Source organism: Hyperolius riggenbachi, chromosome 4 (genome assembly GCF_040937935.1).
Source record: "Hyperolius riggenbachi isolate aHypRig1 chromosome 4, aHypRig1.pri, whole genome shotgun sequence".
NCBI lineage: Eukaryota > Metazoa > Chordata > Amphibia > Anura > Hyperoliidae > Hyperolius > Hyperolius riggenbachi.
In genome coordinates this window covers 240,011,241-240,032,505 of record NC_090649.1, presented here as the reverse complement: position 1 = coordinate 240,032,505, position 21,265 = coordinate 240,011,241, and the positions used below count along the sequence as shown (strand labels likewise).

The 21,265-nt window shown below is 39.9% G+C and overlaps 1 protein-coding gene across 4 annotated transcripts in view; it reads left to right on the top strand.

Annotated features, from left to right (window-relative positions):
* The window catches only part of COL12A1 (collagen type XII alpha 1 chain), a 321,024-nt gene that overhangs the window by 107,576 nt on the left and 192,183 nt on the right, over window positions 1-21,265 (top strand). For 3 of the 4 annotated variants that reach the window (XM_068281498.1, XM_068281499.1, XM_068281500.1), the window contains 6 exons: window positions 1,475-1,593; window positions 9,389-9,538; window positions 10,979-11,098; window positions 11,214-11,378; window positions 16,510-16,659; window positions 20,337-20,476. In XM_068281498.1, coding sequence (XP_068137599.1) covers window positions 1,475-1,593; window positions 9,389-9,538; window positions 10,979-11,098; window positions 11,214-11,378; window positions 16,510-16,659; window positions 20,337-20,476 — 844 coding nt within the window. The remainder of the gene's footprint in view (window positions 1-1,474; window positions 1,594-9,388; window positions 9,539-10,978; window positions 11,099-11,213; window positions 11,379-16,509; window positions 16,660-20,336; window positions 20,477-21,265) is intronic. The other variant, XM_068281501.1, reaches the window with a different exon arrangement.

The following is a 21,265-nucleotide window of genomic DNA, read 5'->3' as shown; positions in this document are numbered from 1 at the left end:
TATACTTATTCTGTTCCTTATAGATATTACATATCAAAAGCTGTAAGGTAGCTCATTATTAAAGTGAGCTTTAACCTTGGCTTTCTTATACTTAAAGGGAACCCGAGTGAGAGGGATATGGAGGCTGCCATTTGTATTTCCTTTTAGAAAAATACCAGTTGCCTGGCAGTCCTTCTGATCCTGTGTCTCTAATACTTTTAGCCATAGACCCTGTAGCAGATCAAGTTTTCTGACTGGATTAGCCATATGCTTGTTCCAGGGTTTTGACTCAGAGACTACTTATGCCAGAAGATCAACAGGGCTGCCAGGCAACTGAAATTGTTTGCAAGGAAAAAATATGGCAGCCTCCATATATTTCTCACCGCAGGTTCCCTTTAAATAATCAGATCAAGAAATTAGATTTGTGAAAAATAACATTTTACTTTGTTTACCAGCATTTTTAGTGTTAGACCACAGGGTACCTTCGGAAAAGTATTGCTTGAGACATTTCAGTTAACTGCAAGCGCAAAAAAAAATAAATCTGTTGACTCTATCATATTAGACCAGATAATGTTAAGCATACGTTTCCATATCCCAAGACTGGCGCATTACTTTGACATAAAGAGTGCAGCCAACCTAAGCTCAAATATCTTGTTGCACCAATCAGAATTTGGAGCCCTTGCTACGCATAAACTGAAAAATGGCATCTGGAAATTTTGGGTGCCCGGTGAAGTTGCTAGTAGAATATTGGCAATATTACCGATAATCTGCTTTTGGCTGATGCTGATAGAACAGTATCAGTAATATTGCTAATATTTTACTATTGGCTGATGCTAATGGAACAGTATCAATCATTTTATCGATATTCTACAATCGTTTTAACTAATCTTCCTCTCACACTAACTCTCCATCTACCTACTCATAACACTATCCCACCACTTACTTTATCTAACATTAACCCACCTTACCTACTCCTAACGCTAACCTACCGACTACCTGTTTCTAACATTCCCCCCCCCCCCCACCACCAATGGCTAACACTAATACCTGATAACGTTCCCCCACTGCTATTTGTTGCTCTGCCTTTATCTGTGCTGTACCTCTGGCTATTTATTATCTTCCTGGTGTTGGCTACATCATGTGCCTCCGGTGTCTGAATTATACACTTGGTGCCAAATAATCTGTCTTCAACCTAGAATTATTAGCTTCTGATTGACCAGCTCTGCTCTTCATAAAGGGAGTGCGCAAAATTAGTCAGACAATTTAGGGCTAGACATTACCCTGTCCTGCTGCAATTAGGGACTGTAGTAAGGATCAGAAAAGATAAGAAGAGTATAGCAGCCATGTGTATTAAGCTTAGACAGTTGCAGTATCCGATGAAAACAGTTACAGTACATGTAATGGGATGAATAGAATGTACACATTGAAAGCTAGGCTGTCCTATTACTGGGGTAAGAGTTACACTTTAAGAATAAATTGCTTGTGTTCTGTGCAGGGCTGCAACATCTTACAAAGTCAATGTTTTTGGAGTGTTTGATCAAGGAGAGAGTGCCCCTCTGGTTGGACAGGAAATGACAACACGGTCAGATGCACCCGATGTCTCTCTCACTGCTGGTAAATTTCCAAAAGATAATGTGATAAGGAATATGCATACTTTATACAAATAGTAGCACTGCATTGCTGTATATCTGTGTATTATGATTACATTTATAAAACTGAGCAAAGCAGAAATTTGCCTTCTTGAAACAGGTTTTTTTTCGATTATTCATGTTAGCAAATGAGCTGTCCCACAGTGCATCACTGCTGAATATGCAGATTATCCCTTTGTTGTCCCTGAAAGTTAAACACACCTCCAGAACTACTGGAATGCAATGATGTGTCAGCTTGTTAACTGTATAGATCCACACTTATCCAACAGAAATGCAGACTGTTTTGGATTGGGTTATCCTCATCAGTGCATGGCATGAATTAATGTGGCTCAATGGGGTAGGACTTGAAGCACCCAGAGTTACAGATTGCCCAACAAGCTCATGGTGAACCAGAACTCCTAAGTGTGTAAGGAGCTAAAAAGGACCAAAAAGCCCTCTTACACAAATGCCATGTAAAACAGAATTTTGCCTTTTTGAGGCCTCTTGCAAACTACATATGATTTTTTATACGATCTGATTATTGATTCCGATTAAAAAAGTACTGCTTCCTGCTATGTTTTTTAATTGGAATAAAAAATCAGACGGTATAAAAAAATCGTCTTTGCATGTAATGTGCAAGAGACCTAAAACATAAGGTATTTGTGATTATTCAAGTTGGAGCGAGCATATGGTGACTCTACTTTGAGTAATAGCAGTCAAAACCATTGTGTGACACAGCAGATTAATCTCAGTGGTAATTTGACATTAATAAAATGTGACTGGGCTTTTTACTTGCATAGACACACAACCTAGTCATATGCCAAGGGCATCCACTGCTGAATAGGGTACTATTGAGCCATGCTAGCCATACTATTCTTTATGTAGCATTGGCTAGTTACAATACAACTGATGACATGGTCACCTGCTAACTCCCCTGATGAGCTTAACAGTTGTGTGATAGGTGTAGGACCTATTCATACTATTGTATACTATCCTGAATTTAGCGAACAGTGGACATACAGAAAGGGCCCACGCTTTCCTATGAGCCCGTTCACATATGTCTGTTGTTCTCTTGTCATTTGTGGTCCACTGTGGGAAAATCTGATCTGCTTGGTTCAGTCCGGACAGTGGATTGTGTTGGCATTTATTTGATGAATGGCACACATCAGCTCAGTAGTTACAGCCGATTCTGCTATGAACCCTGCCAGCAGTACAGTGCTTCCATCAATATGGATATAGTACATCCTTAGGGCCCATTTACACTTAATCAGTTGGTGTGCGTTAGCACGCGTTAGTGCGTGTTGGTATGCCTTAGTACACGGTTTTTCCATAGCAGTGCATTGTGAAAAAGATTTTAGTTAAAACGCGTTAAGTGTGCAAGGTGCCATAGGAAAACATTGGCTTTACTTTGAAAATCAGTTTTCTTTCAGTTATAACTGTGAGCAACTGATTAAGGCACCGTTTACACTTAGGGCCCATTTACACTTAGGCCTCTTTCACAGTGGGACGCAACGTCCCACTGTTTGATGCGACGTTAAGGTTGCATAATGTGCCCCTAATGCAACGCATTGAAAGACTATAACTTGGACGTTATAGTACATTCTTTAGCCCTGCGTTTGGTGCACCGTTTTCGTTGCTCAGTGATGGAACGAAAACGGCGCATGCGTTACATTTTTTTAAAGAAAAAAACGTTACTGAGCATGTGCAACACACATAACGCAGCAAATGCATTGATAAACACCATGCAACACTTTCTAAATATTGCTACACGTTACACACAACGTGTGCACTGTGAATGTCGCACAGACTTTGTATTGCTGTGCGTTAGTCTGCGTTATAAAACTTTCTAACGTGCGACTTTAACATCGCATTGTGAAAGAGGCCTTGATCAGTTGGTGTGCGTTTGTGTGCATTGGTATGCGTTGATATGCGCTAGTGTGCGTTTTTTTCCATAACAGTTCATTGTGAAAAAGATTTCAGTTAAAACGCCTTAAAGAGGAACTCCAGTGAAAATAGTATAATAAAAAAAAGTGCTTCATTTTTACAATAATTATGTATAAATTATTTAGTCAGTGTTTGCCCATTGTAAAATCTTTCCTCTCCCTGATTTACATTCTCACATTTATTACCTGGTGACATTTTTACTGTGGGCAGGTTATGTAGCTGCTGCTAGCTGTTTTGGCCGTTGGAGACAGCTGTAAACAGCTATTTCCTGTCTGTGAACCTTGTTACATTGTGGCAAACTGTCAAAAGTACCGTGGTCCTCAGAGCTTCTTGTGGGAGGGGTTTCACCACGATATCAGTCATACAGCGCCCCCTGATGGTCTGTTTCTGAAAAGCAATAGATTTCTCATGTAAAAGGGAATATCAGCTACTGATTGGGATAAAGTTAAATTCTTGGTTGGAGTTTCTCTTTAAGGGCTTGATTCACAAAAGAGTGCTAACTGTTAGCACGTGCGTTTTTGCGTGAATTTTCGCATTGTGCGCAATCGTGAATTTTCGCGCAAAACGATAACGTTTTTCGCATGCAAACACGAATTTTTGTGCGAAAACGATAGCGATTTCGTGCGAAAATTCGCGTTTGCGTGTGCAATGCGAAAATTCGCGTGAAAACGGCCGTGCTAACAGTTAGCACTCTTTTGTGAATCAAGCCCCAAGTGTGAAAAACATGGGCATTACTTTGAAAATCAGTTTTCTTTCAGTTATAACTGAGAGCAACTGATTAAGTCTAAAAGATTTTCAAAGTAAGACCCATGTTTTCCTATGGCACCTTTCACACTTAAAGAGAAACTCCAACCTAGAATTGAACTTTATCCCAATCAGTAGCTGATACCCCCTTTTACATGAGAAATATAATGATTTTCACAAACAGACCATCAGGGGGCACTGTATGACTGATTTTGTGCTGAAACCCCTCCCACAAGAAGCTCTGAGTACCGCGGTACTCTGGGCAAACTGCCACAATGTAACAATGTTCACAGACAGGAAATAGCTGTTTACAGCTGTCTCTAACAGCCAAAACAGCTAGGAGCAGCTACATAACCTGCCCACAGTAACAATGTCACCATGTGATACATGGCAGAATGTGAATCTGGGAGAGGAAAGATTTTACAATGAGCAAACACTGACTAAATCATTTATACATAATTATGGTAAAAAATGAAGCACTTCTTTTGCTACATTATTTTCACTGGAGTTCCCCTTTAAGGGCCTGTACACACTGAAAAACGCAAGCAAAATCGCAAGCGCATGCGTTTTTAAAATCGCAAGTGCATATAGTTTTAAAAACGCATCGTATGCGTTTTAAAAATGCATGCGCTTTTGCCTGCGTCTTTGATGCGTTTGCGTTTGTCTTGTAATTGCTGATTGGCTAAAGAATCCTTTGTTTTTTTTCTAGTTTACATTTCAACAGGAATCAGGAAATTGCAGAGTCTTCTTCGATACTGACTTCTGAAAAACGCAGGCAAAAACGCAAGCGCATGCGTTTTTCATGCGCTGCGCTTAAAAAAGCGCAGCAGGCACTGCGATTGCGTTTTTCTAAAAACGCATCACACCAGTGTGTACAAGTCACCATGATTTTCATTCTTTTTCAAAAGACCTTGCGATTTTAAAAACGCATGCGTTTTTAAAAACGCAGCGCAAGCGCAGCAGTGTGTACAGGCCCTTATGCGTTTTAACTGAAATCTTTTTCACAACGCATTGCTATGAAAAGCGAAAAAAAAAAAAAAAAAAAACTGATTACGTGTAAACGGGGCCTTAGCACACTGCGGACCCAGCTGTTTACTGTATTTACTGTAATAACAGTTTTGGATTCCTTGGATAATATTCAGCAAAAAATACATTTTAATTAAAAATAAAACTGTAGATCCCCTAAAACACTTAAAGAACGACTGTATTCACATGATGATTCACATAATATATTCAGGAGCCAGGATTGTTGCAGCAATCCTACTCTAAGCAGCTTTTGTTTTTATTTTTGTATTGTAGTTGTAGTTATAAGAAGCAATGTGTTTCCAACAACAATCATTCTTTCTGTGCATGATTTGATATAGGGCAAAGCAGGCGTTCTCATGAACCTGACAACAAATGAGTCACATTTTCCCATTATATTATTGTGGCATGCTTGTAGCGTGGGGGTGACAATGCCAGTCTCGCCTTGGGCACCAAAAGAGTTTAAAATGGCATTTTAGCTTCATTTGTATTTGTACAGGCCATGTCAAGCTAGAGACATAGTTGATGCTGCTGGTTGCAGCCACTAATTTGCTAAACATCCACCTCTAATGTTATCCAATGCACAGAGATAGTCAAACAACAGGATTCAGGAAAGCACCTAACTGAATACAGGAAATCATCTTCATGTACAATGGCCAAAAAGCCCCTTACACCCGCTGGCGCCATAGTAGTGATCAAACAGTTTTGGTCAGCAACACAATGTAATTAAAAATAAATGTAATGAACAAAAGTGCTTTTTTTTCATTACATTGTAGTGCTGGCCAAAGCTGTTTTGTGCTGTGCTTAGTTTCTTACTAAGAGTTAGCATGCATCGAAGCAGCATCAACTAGTTGCTAAGAGATGGGATGCAGCCTTCCTTAGTAGGTGATTCTCACCTTTATTCCACTGTATTTTAGAGTCCAGAGTTGTCCTTTAAAGTGAACCTCAAGCAAGATGTGTATGGAGGCTGCCATATTTATTTTCCTTTAAACAATACCAGTTTCTCTTGCCTGGCAGTCCTGTTGATCTATTTGGCTGCAGTAGTGTCTAGATCACACAACTGAAACATCCATGCAGTTAATCTTGTCAGATTTTTGTCAGAAACATCTAATCTGCATGCTTGTTCAGGGTCTATGGCTAATAGTATTAGAGGCAGAAGGTCAGCAGGACAGCCAGTCAACTAGCATTGTTCAAAAGAAATTAAATATGGAAGTCTCCATATTCCCTTCACTTCAGGTTCCCTTTAAGAGCCGATGTGTAAATTTACCATTCAGTTTTGAACCAGGTCAGACTGAAGGCAAAGCTAAACTGAGACTAAATACTGTAAGTCACACACTTATAAAATGCAAAGTAAACTAAGGAGCCAGTTGCCTTTTTTGACAATTGCAAATATAAACCTTTATAAACTACTGGGCAAAGATGTGCAATTTTTCCTTATGTGGTTAATTACACTGTTTGAAAAGCTTGACATATTGAATAGTTATTTGTGTTTAACCCATCATAGAGGTAATACAGCATATCAAGTATTGATTTTGGGATGCCCTGCATGTAGATATTCTCTTCAGTAATAACAGCCTGAAAATAATCTGGACAGAATGTACACTATGTGGATTTTTTGGCTTGTGAGATATCAACAATTACTGTTGTTTGTTAGCATTATACTGTATCTCCTTGACAGTGTAGCATTCCTTTTGCCTTATCTTTACAATTTAAACACAAGTCATCAAAAATTGCTGGAAACCCCCCCAGTGTTTGCAGAATGCATCATCCCAACAATGTGTGCTGTGAGAATTGTAGCAATATTGTTTATCTTATTTTGTGTATCTGTGTAACCTTTGTAACTTATTTCTGCTCTGTTGACAAAGTTTAGGTCGCTATTTTCATGCAGAAGAAACGTTGCTTTTAGATACTTATTTGACTCTATCTGGACCCAATTTCTAAGATGTGCATGAAATCGCTAGGTGTCTCCAGTTATTGTGGCAAGGGTTTTCTAAATGAGATGGCATGCAAATACCCTGCACAAGTTGCCACGGAACAATGTGTCTAAGATGGAGAATACACATGCCATATATTGATGGAGTCAATCTTTTTATGTTGTGTGTGTCTTAATGAAGCTGCAAAATGTGATTGCAATGTATCTAGTAGATGTCCTTGTGAACACTGTCCATAGTCTTACCTCTCCTTACTACTTTTTCACTCCTTCCTGTCCTTTTAATATGCATATGCTATTACTTTTTTGTCTTTCGTGTAACGTGATTTTTTTTAGGTTTGCAAAAATGATACCTTGGCAGGTGATAACATAAAACAACAAAACTTCAAGCTTATAAAAAAGACAGATACTAGTGAGATGCAGGGTTTCTGTAGTTTATTTAGATCAGTTAGTTTAGTGAAAGATTAATTTTGGGCTGCTGCGTATGAAACAGAAATTATCACACGATCACAAAAGGCCATTTTTAAAACCTTGGGTTCTAAATTTTAAATTGTAAGCAAAGTGAACTTTTATCATAGAGGCATAGCTGTTTATCCTTTTTATCTATAATTTCTTGCCTCAATGAGGAACTCTGCACTGCATATCACGTAACCTGAAAGAAAAACCGACTGCAGGGTTTATCCCCAATAGTTTACTGCCTGTAAGTCTCACCCTTTGTCACATTTTCTATAGTGCACTGGGGTGTGTGGCCTCCTTCTTTTCAGGCATATGATACTAACCTCAGATTGAGAGGCATTACAATATTGCCTAGTTCTGGTGGACCCTACTTATAGCTACCATAGACTAAAGTTAAGTGGTATGTACATGCACACTCTATGGAACTAGGTAGTGCATGGTCAGGTCAATGAGATGCATTCTGAGTTGATGCAGGGTTATGCAAATGTATGCAAATTGATACAGCTTGAAATTGGATCAATCAACTTTAACCTCCATAGCATTCAGTTGATCTATTTTCCACCTGCATACATTTGCATGAAAAAATGGCATCTTCCTGCATCAACTTGGAATCATTTGCATCTCCTTGACCATTCATAGTAGCAACATCACTGTTCTAGATTTTGGTTGTTGATAGGGGCCTGCAGGGCAAGGAGACTGCACACTCCACTACATAGTAATATAGTTAGTTTGGTTGAAAAAAAAAAAACATCTGTCCATCAATTTCAACCTGAAAGCAAATACAAATGGACTAATAAAATAGCAGGGCAGTGCTCCACAAGTCAGCACAAGTCCTGGGCTAGGATTTTATTTCAAATTTAGATTTAAGGTTTTATTCAAATGCTTGAGATTGTTAGTTGTTACATTCATATAGATGCCACATTTCAAAAGTGTCTGTTAGTGATACATGAACAACAAGCTAAAAACGTTCTTAAAGAGAACCCGAGGTGAGTTCTAACAATGCTAACAGCACACAGAGGCTGGGTCTGCATATACTGCACAGTCACTGTTGCTATCCCAATCCCCCTTAAGTTCCCCCTTCGCTCTGATATACCCCATAAATCATCAGCGGAGCTGTGCCGGATATTTACTTCTGTAAGTGTCAGTCTCGGCTGCTCCCCCGCCTCCTCCATAGCTCCGGTCCCTGCCTGCGTCCCTTCCCTTCAATCAGCGGGGAGGGAAGGGACGCAGGCAGGGACCAGAGCTATGGAGGAGGCGGGGGAGCAGCGAGACTGACACTTACAGAGGTAAACAGCCGGCTGCGACACGCCGTGTGTTGACAGCTCGGCTGATCATTTATGGGGCATAGCAGAGCGAAGGGGGAACTTAGGGGGGATTGGGATAGCAACAGAGGCTGGACAGTATATGTAGACCCAGCCTCTGTGTGCTGTTAGCATTGTTAGAACTCACCTTGGGTTCTCTTTAACTGATTAATTGAATACACAAAGCAGTTCCCTTCTGGTAAAATGTCCCAATTAGATGAGTTTCAGGATGGAGATAAAGGGAAATTCAAATATATAATTGTGACTCTTTAGTGTATTTTGCGCTCTAAAAATTAAATCTATTTATAAATTCATTTTCTAATTAAAAAAACATGGTTGTGATGTTATAATTGTTTAACAATTCTTTCTAATTAATATAACAGGCCTGGAGTGCAAAACTAATGCTCAGGCAGACATAGTCTTGCTGGTAGATGGCTCTTGGAGTATTGGTCGTCCAAATTTCAGAACTATCAGGTCCTTTATCTCACGATTGGTTGAAGTCTTCGAGATCGGTCCTGACAGAGTACAGATTGGTAAGTGCTACTTTCACAAATTATTATAGATACATAGTATAATTGCCTTCTTAAAACTTAAGCATAGCCCATAATAAATATCCTCAAATTTTGCAAATCATTCCCTTATTTCCATGTAATCTAGGTTCACTGTTTTTCTTGTTTATTGTTAACTGTATAGAGCCCTATAATCCAACTTGCAGACAGCTATTTTGGACTTCATCAGAAAAAGATATACATGGTGCTATGGGCATTACTTGTGAGAGTGATGTTATCTAGTTAAGTTACTGAGAACTAGAACCATTAGGATAATTTGTAGCAGGCATAAGGGACCTAAAAGTGCTAATAACACTACACACTATTATGGTAGGAATTTGCAATTTTCACTTCTATTTGAGCAAGAAGCAGTACCCCTTAAAGAGGAACTTTATGGGAGGTTAGTAACAGGGGGAAAACAAGACATTGCAAAGTGAAAAGTGAAAAAATAGAAGATAAATCAAGAAATGATTGATACTCGCTGTGTAATTTGATCCACCGTGAACCTGCAGGTCAGCATCTTTACTTCTGGCAAGCATGAAAAAACTGGACAGCACCAACTAACAATATACACAGCAAAGTCCCTGTTATCCAGAACTCAGGCAACTGGAAGTCTCAACTAACCAGCATGCCTGAGGTGGACAACTTTTGCCATTTGCAGAGTTTTGGGTACAGCAGAAGCAACTTACCAGTCCTCCAGGCCCCATCTTCTACACTTCTGCAGCTTCCAGCAGCTTTCCAGCGTCCATGCAAGGCTCCTGGCATCACTTGACCTGATACGGGTCACACGACAAGCTGAGAGCCATACGCAGAGGGCGCCAGAAAGCCACTGAGAGCTACAGGAAGTGTTGAATATGGCGCTCGGAGCATCGATAAGTAGTTTCTGCTGCACGGGGAGGGGAGGCTTGTGCTATTTTCGACCAGTTACTCAAGCAACTGGCAAGCACACATATCTGGCATCAAGCTTTGCCAACAGCCTTTATCTCCCACATTGCAATGAGGTTCACAGACAGGAAACTGTCAGGTAGGGCTAAGCTGACATCACACTGTGGGAGGGATTTCCCCTTAATATCAGCCACACAGATCTCTCTGATGATCTATTCAACGAAAGGTAAATATTTCTTGTCAGTCTGCTGATTGGTATAGCATTCAATTTTGCATTAACGTTCCTTTGTAATGTATTTCTTCAAGACATTTAGCAAGACATGCAAATCTTTCCATTTAGCCCTTGTAAGCCAAACGTATATTCAAAAGTTCTGATTTATAGTGTACTCAGGGCCTGTTGCGCTAAAATTTAGTAATAATTTGGTAACCTGGTAAAACCTAAATATTACCAATGCTTGGAGCATGTTCTATGCACCACTGTTAATAAAATATTTTTCTTTGATCTTTGAGTCTAATATTTGCATTATATTTTCCTGTCAGCACTTGCCCAATACAGTGGGGATCCCAGAACAGAGTGGCACCTGAACGCTCACGCAAATAAGAAGAGTTTGATGGATGCCGTTGCAAATCTTCCTTACAAGGGAGGCAACACTTTTACAGGTAAATTATTATGAAATGATTATGTTGCATGAAACATTAATTACGGTAATAGACTTATCTGCATTATGTGAGAGCAAACAAGTTGTAACACATGGAACTTGCTGTTGTTCATTAGGGATGGCATTGAATTTCATCTTACAAAATAACTTCAAGGCTGCAGTTGGCATGAGACCCAAATCACGCAAAATTGGAGTACTCATCACTGATGGAAAGACACAGGATGACATTATTGGGCCTTCAAGGAAGATACGGGATGAAGGAATAGAAATATATGCCATTGGTGAGTAGCAAAGACTGAAGTCTTTCATTGTGAAGCAGCCCAGTGAATAGTGTTATGTTTGCTGCCTAGCTCAGTATAATCAGACTAAGGGGTGTGTGCTGTGAGTGCTGTGTGTATGTTTGTGTGTGCGGAGTGGTAGCTGGGCAAGGGGCTGACAGACATCTCACTGAGTATCCCAGCTTGTAGCTATGGAAGTCTGTCGTGCAAGCTATAGCTGATGAAATACTTGAAATAATCATACAATCATGTCATCTTTAGATTAAATACCCACTACTGGCATCACTGTTCTAGTCTCAAGGATGATGAAGGCATAGACTGCACTGTACTTCCTCGATTGCACTCCCACGGCTAGGAGCGTTCTGCGCATGTGCAGTTTGTATAGACCAGGCATGGGCAAACTTGGCCCTCCAGCTGTTAAGGAACTACAAATCCCACAATGCATTGCAGGAGTCTAACAGCCACAGTCATGACTCATAAAGGCAAATGCATTGTGGGACTTGTAGTTTCGTAACAGCTGGAGGGCCGAGTTTGCCCATGCCTGGTATAGACTTTCAGCTGCACGTGTGCAGAATGCTCCTGGCAATGGGAGTGCAATCAAGGAGGTATACAGATGTGCGCGTGCACAGTAGAGGACTATAATTGGGCTGATAGCGGCACAACAGCAGGGATCCAGAGGGCACAGATGAAACTGAAAGACTATGGGGGGCTGAAAGAAGCCCCAGATAAGTAAAGGACAACTTTTCTCCATCTCCGGTTTAGATTAATGATTCTGTTTCGGAAGATGTAAATTGTAAGACTGCTAATGTTCAGGTCATTTCCATAATGTCAGGGGCCACACGTATGTCTGCACATGAACAACTGAGTTTTACTGATGGATTGTTTCCACTAGGTCCGGTCTTTTGTGGTGCAGAAACAAGTTGGCCATCCTGCTGCAGTATTTTTTTGGCATGGATATGGAGAACACGCACACTCCCGCAGGTGCATGCCTGTGGCGTTCTGGAAAAAAAGACGTGCATGGCACCACACCTTACATAGTGAAAGCAGGGCCTTATGCTTGTTGGGGTGACTTTATATCCTTGCAGTAAGCAATAACTACTTAGCCCTGAGTCAGAGCATATTCTAGTGAGTGCTAGAAGGATCTACAAATATTGTTCAAAGGATTGTCATGTGAGAATGAACCTGGCAATAGACCTTTTTGTAATAAATCCAGGTACTCCAGCCTTGCATACTATTTCTAACTAAACATTTTTAATATTTCTAGGCCAGCTTGTGTTGCTCACATCAGTTACACAGTTCTGCTGTGTTCCCCAGCCCCAGAGAACTGCAGTAAATCAGGCCTATTGTGACAGATTCACAGGAAGGGAAGGGCCAGGAAGCAGAACGATATTTTCATTCATGAAGAAGAGGGATTCAGATAGAGGAGTTAGTAATGTGACGTTATTGTGTGGTTAGGTTACTTGTGTCACATTCATTCTGTTTCTGTAGCTGCTGCTTTCAGGAAACTAGACTGTTTCATAATTTGTTTTAGAGACCAACAAAGATGGCTTTCTGTTTCTGTCACGATTTTTGTGTACTGTATTAAGCATTGTTATTAACTGGCATTCTTTGGTCACCAATTGCCAGATAAATCACAAATTACCATCATGTGCTCAGTGAGGATGTCATAAACTTTTCAGATTTAAGCTGCAAGTTTTAATGTAATTCACCCTAAGCTATCTTTTTAGACAAAGCTCCAACCAAGGCAATTAGCCTCTTTAAATGCTTCATTGACTGCTTTGGAGACAGTAGAAAGCATTGGTTCTGACTGAAAGAAGATGTTCACCATTTCTGACACAACTGAATACAGTTGTGCAAATTCATAAAAGTATAGCCACTTGTAACTGCTGAAGAAACAGATATTTCCATTTAAAGTCAACAGCCACAAACAAGCAGGCAGCCATTGGGCACAATGGGCAAGTGGTTTAAATGCACTCAAGACTGGCTTGGATAACAAAAAAGACTTACACAGAATAGTCTCACAAAATTGGGTTTATGTAGAGAGATGCTGCGTATAATATATGCAAACAGGAATTGAGGGAGAGCAGCTGAGATAGACACAGTGATTGATGGAGATGTGGGGGCTGCAACCACACCTGTACCACTGGGGCCCTTCTTCAGCCCCTGCAGAACCTCTTCATTGATGCTATGTTTGCTATAATCACTTTTATGTGTGTTTTGAATAGTGCCAATCTTTAAAGCAATCACGATCCCCGGAAAAAAGTAAAACGTAGCCACATCAGGTAGAGCCTCTTACTGCTGCTCCTGTCACGATTGTGCAGCTCACCTCTCTGTTTCTCCTCACAAAGCAGAGAGGTAAGGGAGAGGTGAGGTGTGTGTGTGTGTGTATGTATGCATGTTTGTGAGTATGTGTGACAATTTTGGCCTGTATATGTGCTGCAGTAGTTGAGTTTTCATGGGTTTCTGGCCAGGATAGCTTTGCAGATAGTGCTACAAGAATGTGACATTTTTAATTCTTAGGCCTCATTGTAAAATGTTACATTTTTAATTAATTCCATTTTATTATCCTCTTGGAAGTAGGTTTTTAAACTATAGCTGAAGTACAACATTTTGTCACATTGCAAACTCAACGATACCAAATGCCATAAAATAGGAAAGAAAGCAGAATATATTATGCATTTTGCTACATAGCTGTGTTACTGGCAAAGCATGAATCCAGTGGAAACATTTTTATTGCAAGATGTTTTGAATGGCCAGATTTCCTCCAGCCTCAGATCATCATCATACGGCTGGCTCTCTGCCTGGGGTATGAGGGTAGAATGCCAAGTCTCTGCCCGGCAGATCATATTCAACTACACACAGGGCAGAGCTTGCTTAAATGAATGGAATAGAATGTTCCTGCATGAATAAAGTGATCCATTTCATTACTTAGTGGCTGCACCTACATAGTAGTTCAACTAGAGAGTTACATATTGCATAAATATGAAAGAAAAAATCCCAGTGAATTATTGCATGTAGATGTACAAGCTTTTTCATCTCTCAGTAAAATAGTTGTCAGCTTGGGGCTGGAGTGCCAGATTGCCTATTGCCTATTTACATCTCTTCCCTTTTATCGTCTTCTCTTTATCTTCTATCTTGCAACTCCCTCAGAATGTGTACTCACCACTTACACAAAGAAAGAATGCGAAATTCTACTTTTTTTGGATATAACCAAAGCAGAAAGGCGGGAACCCTGTATTTGAAAACTTAGAATGTAAAGTAATAAGTAGGAGGCAAGAAATAAGGCAATGAGAAACAAGTTGTATATTTCGGTGGAGGTAAATACCCAAGTCAGATCCTGCAAAAAAACAGATCTATGTTAGTAGATGAAGGGAATGACCTATATTTGTATGTATGCATGCCCATAGCTCCCAACTGTCCCTTTTTCTGAGGGACAGTCCCCCTTTGGGAACCAAATCCCTCTATCCCTCGTTCTTCCTCATTTGTCCCTCTTTCAGGACATATGTACAGATCTATATAAATAGATGTATTTTCTACAGAAAAAAATGGGTTTAGCTGACACTAAACTTTATTCCCTTCCTTTAAATTTATATTTTTTTTTTATTTTCAAATGTTAATATGTAGAACAATGAGTCAGGATAGAAAGAGTGTGGTATGAATTACAAAACATAATTTCCTTATGAAATCTTTATGGTATGCGTGACTACGGGTGGGTCGGGGTGGGGTTAGGGGTGTGGCAGGAGTGTGTCTTAAAGCAGCAGGGTCAGCCATACTATGCCAGAAAAAAAAACACATATATAGAAGTTTATATAGTAAATAAAGAAAATTCTGTTCCTGGCATTTGCCTTTTTGATTCCCTCTAACTGAAGCCAATCCTGATGTCATTTCCTCCCTTACTTTCTTTTTTCTAGAATCTGCACTGTCATAGCTAGCTTTCTTTGTAAACATGTGAGCACAGCAAGATCAGATTATACACTGGTTCTGACTGAACTGCCCTGAGCCAATCAGTGAGGAGCAGGAATGTGGGAGGGGAGATGACAAGCTTCCCTCTCATCCTCTCGTCAGCGATGGCAAAAATAGAGCCAGGCTGACTGAGATAAGATTTATTACAGCAGAAACATTTCTGAATAGAGTGGCGTGCTTGCAATGCAGGGTGAGATTCAAAGCTGCCTAGTAAACACAGAGCAGTGGGTAAATGGAATTTGTTTTTGTGGCTGAAAATCTTCTCTTTAACCTTTTTAGCAATATGATTACTTCTGTATTTTATGGTCCAAAAGTGGTGCAATTTTTTAAAATGCTTTTAGACCCTAAAAGCAGAAAAAAATCATGCTACTACAGAGATCTGCAGCAGTCTAGCACATTACCCACCTCCCCTGGATCCAGCACTGCAATTCTCCTTCCATCCACCGGGTAGTGCTCTACCCCTATAGTGAGATTGCCGTCTGTCATCATGACTACAGATGTCGATCTCACCAGGGGGATCGAGAACCTCCGAGGACCGGAAGAAGAATGGCTGCCAGCTTCTGGATCCCAGGGGAGGTGAGTTGCAAATGCCCGCTGCTGATAGGTTCTGCATATGCTTCCCGGCGGCCACCCTGAGTCAGGCTCAGGATTACTGCTCTAAACTGCGGTTTTCAGGCCCAAGCCTGACTCGGGTTTGCCACTAAGAAAGTTAAGTATCCCTCTTTCTTATCTCAAAAAGTTGGGAGGTATGTGCATGCCCGAAAAAATGAACTGTAAAGAAACACTGAAACTTTCAGGATTTGGGGCTGACAATGAGGTTTGTGATGAGTCAATTCTAGTGGGACACAGAAGGTTGGAGTTTTGAATTAGGTTGATGTCTGGACATTATTGAGGAAATGTATGGAGAATACAGGCTGCGGAGAGCTTTACAGGCTAGCGTTAGAAGTTTAAAGTCGATCCTTTGGGTAATTGTGAGACAGTAAAAACCTTGGAAAAAAGGGTTGCAGTTGAGGAGTGACAAAATATGTGGATTGATTTAGCATCAGGATTCCGTGTGGACTGGAGAGCTACTGTCTGCTACATGATTGAACATATTATTCATTTTGTTTACGATGTACTTTCAGTGTGTCATTTCAAGTTTACTAATCACTCAATCCTGTTCTCCTTTTAGGTATCAAGAACGCAGATGAAAATGAACTGAAGGAAATAGCTACCGACCCTGATGAGATCTATGTGTTCAATGTCCAAGACTTCAACCTTCTCACCAATATTGTTGATCCTCTCACAAATAATTTGTGTAATAGTGTCAAAGGTGGTGGAGGTGAGTTCTAATTTATTGGTAGAGATATGAATGAACCAGGCACTTGAGCTGTGCAGACATCATTATTCAAATGTTAATATTGGCTCACTCACATAAAAAATGTCACACATTTTAACTCAGCAATTAGGGATACTATTGAATCCATTACTGTGATTGGTTGCAGAGGATTGTTGAGTTTATTTTGAAAGTTCATATTCAGACTGTTAACATTTTCTATTGTACAACTACGACTCTATGTAAAAGGTGCTGCATCTGTGGCTCGCTCTTTCTTTTTTGTTGGTATGTGGTTGTTTGAGGACGTGCATCTCAGTGCTGTATCACTCAGTAGCATTGAATGCACACATTAAGCGCACACAACTACTTGCAGAAGTGCCTTTAGAATATGTCCTGCATTGCAATGCATTGGTAAGGAAATCTGTAATGACTCTTCTATGTAGGAAGACATGCACACACCACATAATGGGGTACATTCACTAAACTGCGGTAAGTAGTATAATGTGCATGAAGTATTTCCACAGGATGAGTAGAGCAAAAAATGCATTGTGTGTAATGTATTGTGTTTTGCTCTACTCATCGTGTGCTAAGACTTTGTGAATATTATTCTGCTTAATGCAGTTAAAGGACAACTGAAAAGAGACAAATAGGGAGGCCGACATATTTATTTCCTTTTAAACAATACCAGTTGCCTGGCAGCCCTGCTGATCTATTTGGCTGCAGTAGTGTCTGAATAACACCATAAACACACATGCAGGTAATCTTGTCAGATCTGACAATAATCTCAGAAACTCCTTATCTGCATATGCTTGTTCAGGGTTTAAGACTTAAAATATTACAGGATCGGCAGGGAAGACAGGCAACTGGTATTGGTATTGCTTAACAGGAAATAAATATGTTATCCTCCATATCTTTCTCACTTCAGTTGTTCTTTAAAGAGACACTGAAGCGAAAAAAAAAATTATGATATTATGATTTGTATGTGTAGTACAGCTAAGAAATAAAACATTAAGATCAGATACATAAGTCTAATTGTTTCCAGTACAGGAAGAGTTAAGAAACTCCAGTTGTTATCTCTATGCAAATAAGCCATTAACTCTCCAACTTATGCTACGTACACACATGCGACAATGATCGTTCGTTGAGAACGACGAACGAACTTTTAATTGATGAAAGAACGACCTAAGTAAAGTTAGTTTTAAAAGGTGTGTAACGATCTGATCGTTAGAACGAACGTTACATCACATAAAGCAACTATTGTGCCTGCGCATAAAAATGAGAAGTTTCACGGAGAAATAGTGAAATGCGCATGTCAAGCCTAGTAGGAACGACCTTTTCCAACGATGTACTACTTTTGCAAACGATCGTCGTTGGTTAAAATCCGCCGAAACAGAACTTTCTTTTGTAGCGATTTGGCTCGTTCGTCGTTTGCCTTAATAGTCGGTGGTTCGTTTTTTGTAACGATCGTCGTTGGTAAAGATCGGGGAACGATCGTTACAAACGACTATAGTCGCATGTGTGTACGCACCTTAAGTTTAGTCGTGGAGAGGGCTGTTATCTGACTTTTATTATCTCAACTGTTTTCTTTTTCTCTGCTAGAGGAGAGGTCATTAGTGCACAGACTGCTCTGAAAGACTCATTTTGAATGCTGAATGTTGTGTAATCTGCACATATTATAGAATGATGCAATGTTAGAAAAAATACTATATACCTGAAAATAAAAATATGAGAATATTTTCTTTGCTGCTAATCTTCTAGTAATTATTCATAGTACACAACCAATTCACTATATCATATTTTTTTTTTCGCTTCAGTGTATCTTTAAATGAATCTACCCCAACATAATTTCGGACTACGAATGGGTTGATAAATCTTTTCATATTCTAAGTAGATAAACCAGAAGTGACTTTAATAAAATACAGATTTTTTAGGTCACCTTCCTTGCCTTTTGTAAATCTGCATCCTTGTTGTGAAATAAGTACCATTCACTGTACACTGCAAAGATTTAACCAATACCAAATGTCATTGTAAATAATGACATGCTTCTGCTCTCTAGATATTGAGATGTGTCTTGCTAATAAACTCTGAAAATAAGTGCCGCATGTGAGAGTCTACCTTTACAACAACTTCTGTAGGACAATGGGAGGAATTGCACATCAGGTTCTCTCCAGGAGAAAACAGGAAATTTCTGCACTTTCAATCTTCAAAGCTTTATTAAAATAACATCATTCCAATGTCTTGGCACACTGGCATACCCTGTTATCAAGGAAATCAAAGAAAAGAATGATGAGGGGTGTCAATCAAACTCAGGTGACGAACCTCAAGGAAAAGGAACCAGAAAACACCAGGGGCGCCAGATAGTGTAGTGTTTCCATGCAGTGAAATAATGTGTGAAACAATTACTATTTACAAATCTGGATGCTATTAGGCAATCACAGAATCAGGCAGGTGGAGAATTTCCATCTTCACGCAAATTGGTTATCCTCTTCCGGATAGGTTTGGTTGCACTCCAGAAAAAGGACCTCTGGATAATGATCGCACGGGACACCTCTGGAGTAGGCAGGGGGAAACTGTACACAAATTGGGAGGAGGCCTCCTCTCATTCTGTGTACATTACAAGAATGGGATGTGCACTCACAGGACGTGAGGTGCTCATGGAAATCTTATTTCCTTGATGAAGGGGCACTCCATTGTCCTGAAACGTTGAATTGATGTTACTTTAATAGAGCCTTGAAGACTGAGAGTATTGGCATTTCCTGCTTTATTTCTTTGGTCTTACCCAGCACTGTGGTCAGAGGACCTCACTACAGAGACTGGATTAACCATGTAGAGCTACTTTGTATGATTATATCAAGTTTTCTCCGGGCTTCTGGTGGACGAAGCAGAGAGACAATTACAAGGGTCGACAAAGTGCTGATGTGCTGACTATGATCAGAGTCCTGTGCTTTAATGAGTAAACATTTTCCAGTTTTAAATTGTGACTAGGTGACCGTGGATTAATATGTTAAGTATACATATATTATTTTTTATTATTATTACTAGATAAAAGGCATGCCTGTCGAAAAACGGCCGCTAGGTCTCGGACGTGACCCCCTCCAGACACACACGGTGCATGTTCACGTCTTGTGTGCCCCCCCCATGCATGCACAAACATGCACTCACACGCCTCTCTCAAGTCTGTCCGTGTGACGTGCATGTGTGCCAGGTACAATGCACGGACACAGGAGGACACAGCAACAGAGACTTTATTGTATAGGATTATAGGGTGTTAAATTTTGTACAATTTTCCCTCCTGGCATGTAAATTTGGCATATATAAGCACAAATCCTACTAGCTACCTTTCCAGTTACAAAGTATGTAAAAATAGTTAAAAAGAAGCACTAATAGAAAAGATAGTTGCTTTTTTATCTCACACACCCAATGCTGCACTTGCCAGAAGTAACAGTTCCTCTTACTTTCTTCTCTTACCGATCCTGACCCTGAGGCAGAGTTTGTTCATTGGCACTCCTGTTTCCATCAGCCTTGGAAAACTATGGAGAACAGTCTCTATTATGCCTCATGTGTGCTGACATCTTTCATTTATTATGGCAAATCCTTACGATTTGCAAGTACTTGAAAACACTCTTTCGTTGTGCTCTAAAGATGATTCTTTACATTATTTGTTCTGTTGAATGTAACAATAGATGATGTGGAACCCCCTTCTGACCTGAGAACATCAGAGCCCACCCATCAGTCCTTTAGAGTGTCATGGGTTCCCCCCTCCCACAGCGTGGACAGATTTAGAGTGGAGTATTATCCAGTGGCTGGAGGCCGACCTCAGGAGGTGAGATCTTCATGTAGCATACTAGAAACATATTTTGTGAAAAAAAAAAAGTTTATGTATGCAATACTCCATGTACATTTGACTGCTATATACAGAGTAGATCCATAATGTGATTCCATTTAAATCCAAACTTCAGATTGTTAATGCAGACAGGTGAAACCATTCCATAAGCTTACCTGGATGCAGGACTCCTGGATGCAGTGCCCCACAGCACCTCTGAAATCTTGGTGTAGCAACCACTTTGTTTCACTGCTGTAAAGGTTTGCATGTAGCATACCTCCCAACTTTTTAAGATCAGAAAGAGAGTCACTTAAGCCACACCCCTGTCACACCTCTAATCACGCCCCTGGCACACCCCTAGCCACACATGTGATAAAGATTTCATTAAAAAAAATTGTTAAAAAATATGTTGTTTTATAATTCAAACCACTCTGGTCCTTTCTGTGCTGGTTCAATTTTCTTCATATTAACATTTAAAAATAAGAAAAATGTCAATTTAAAGGATGTTTAGAGTTATTATAACACAATTTTCATTAGAAAAATACATATATTTACACAGATCTGTACATCAGTGCTATAAGAGGGACAAATGAGGATGAAAGAGGGACAGAGGGGCTGGGTTGCCAAAAATCCAAGATAGCTTTATATGGCAGATCACAGGTACAGCATAAATGTTTGCATGATAGTATACTACAGTATATAACTTTGCCAACCCAGGAAATCAGGCTGCTGCCATAATTGATCCCTGGTGACTTCAAAAGTTTAGGTGGACTTCCTAATTTCAATACA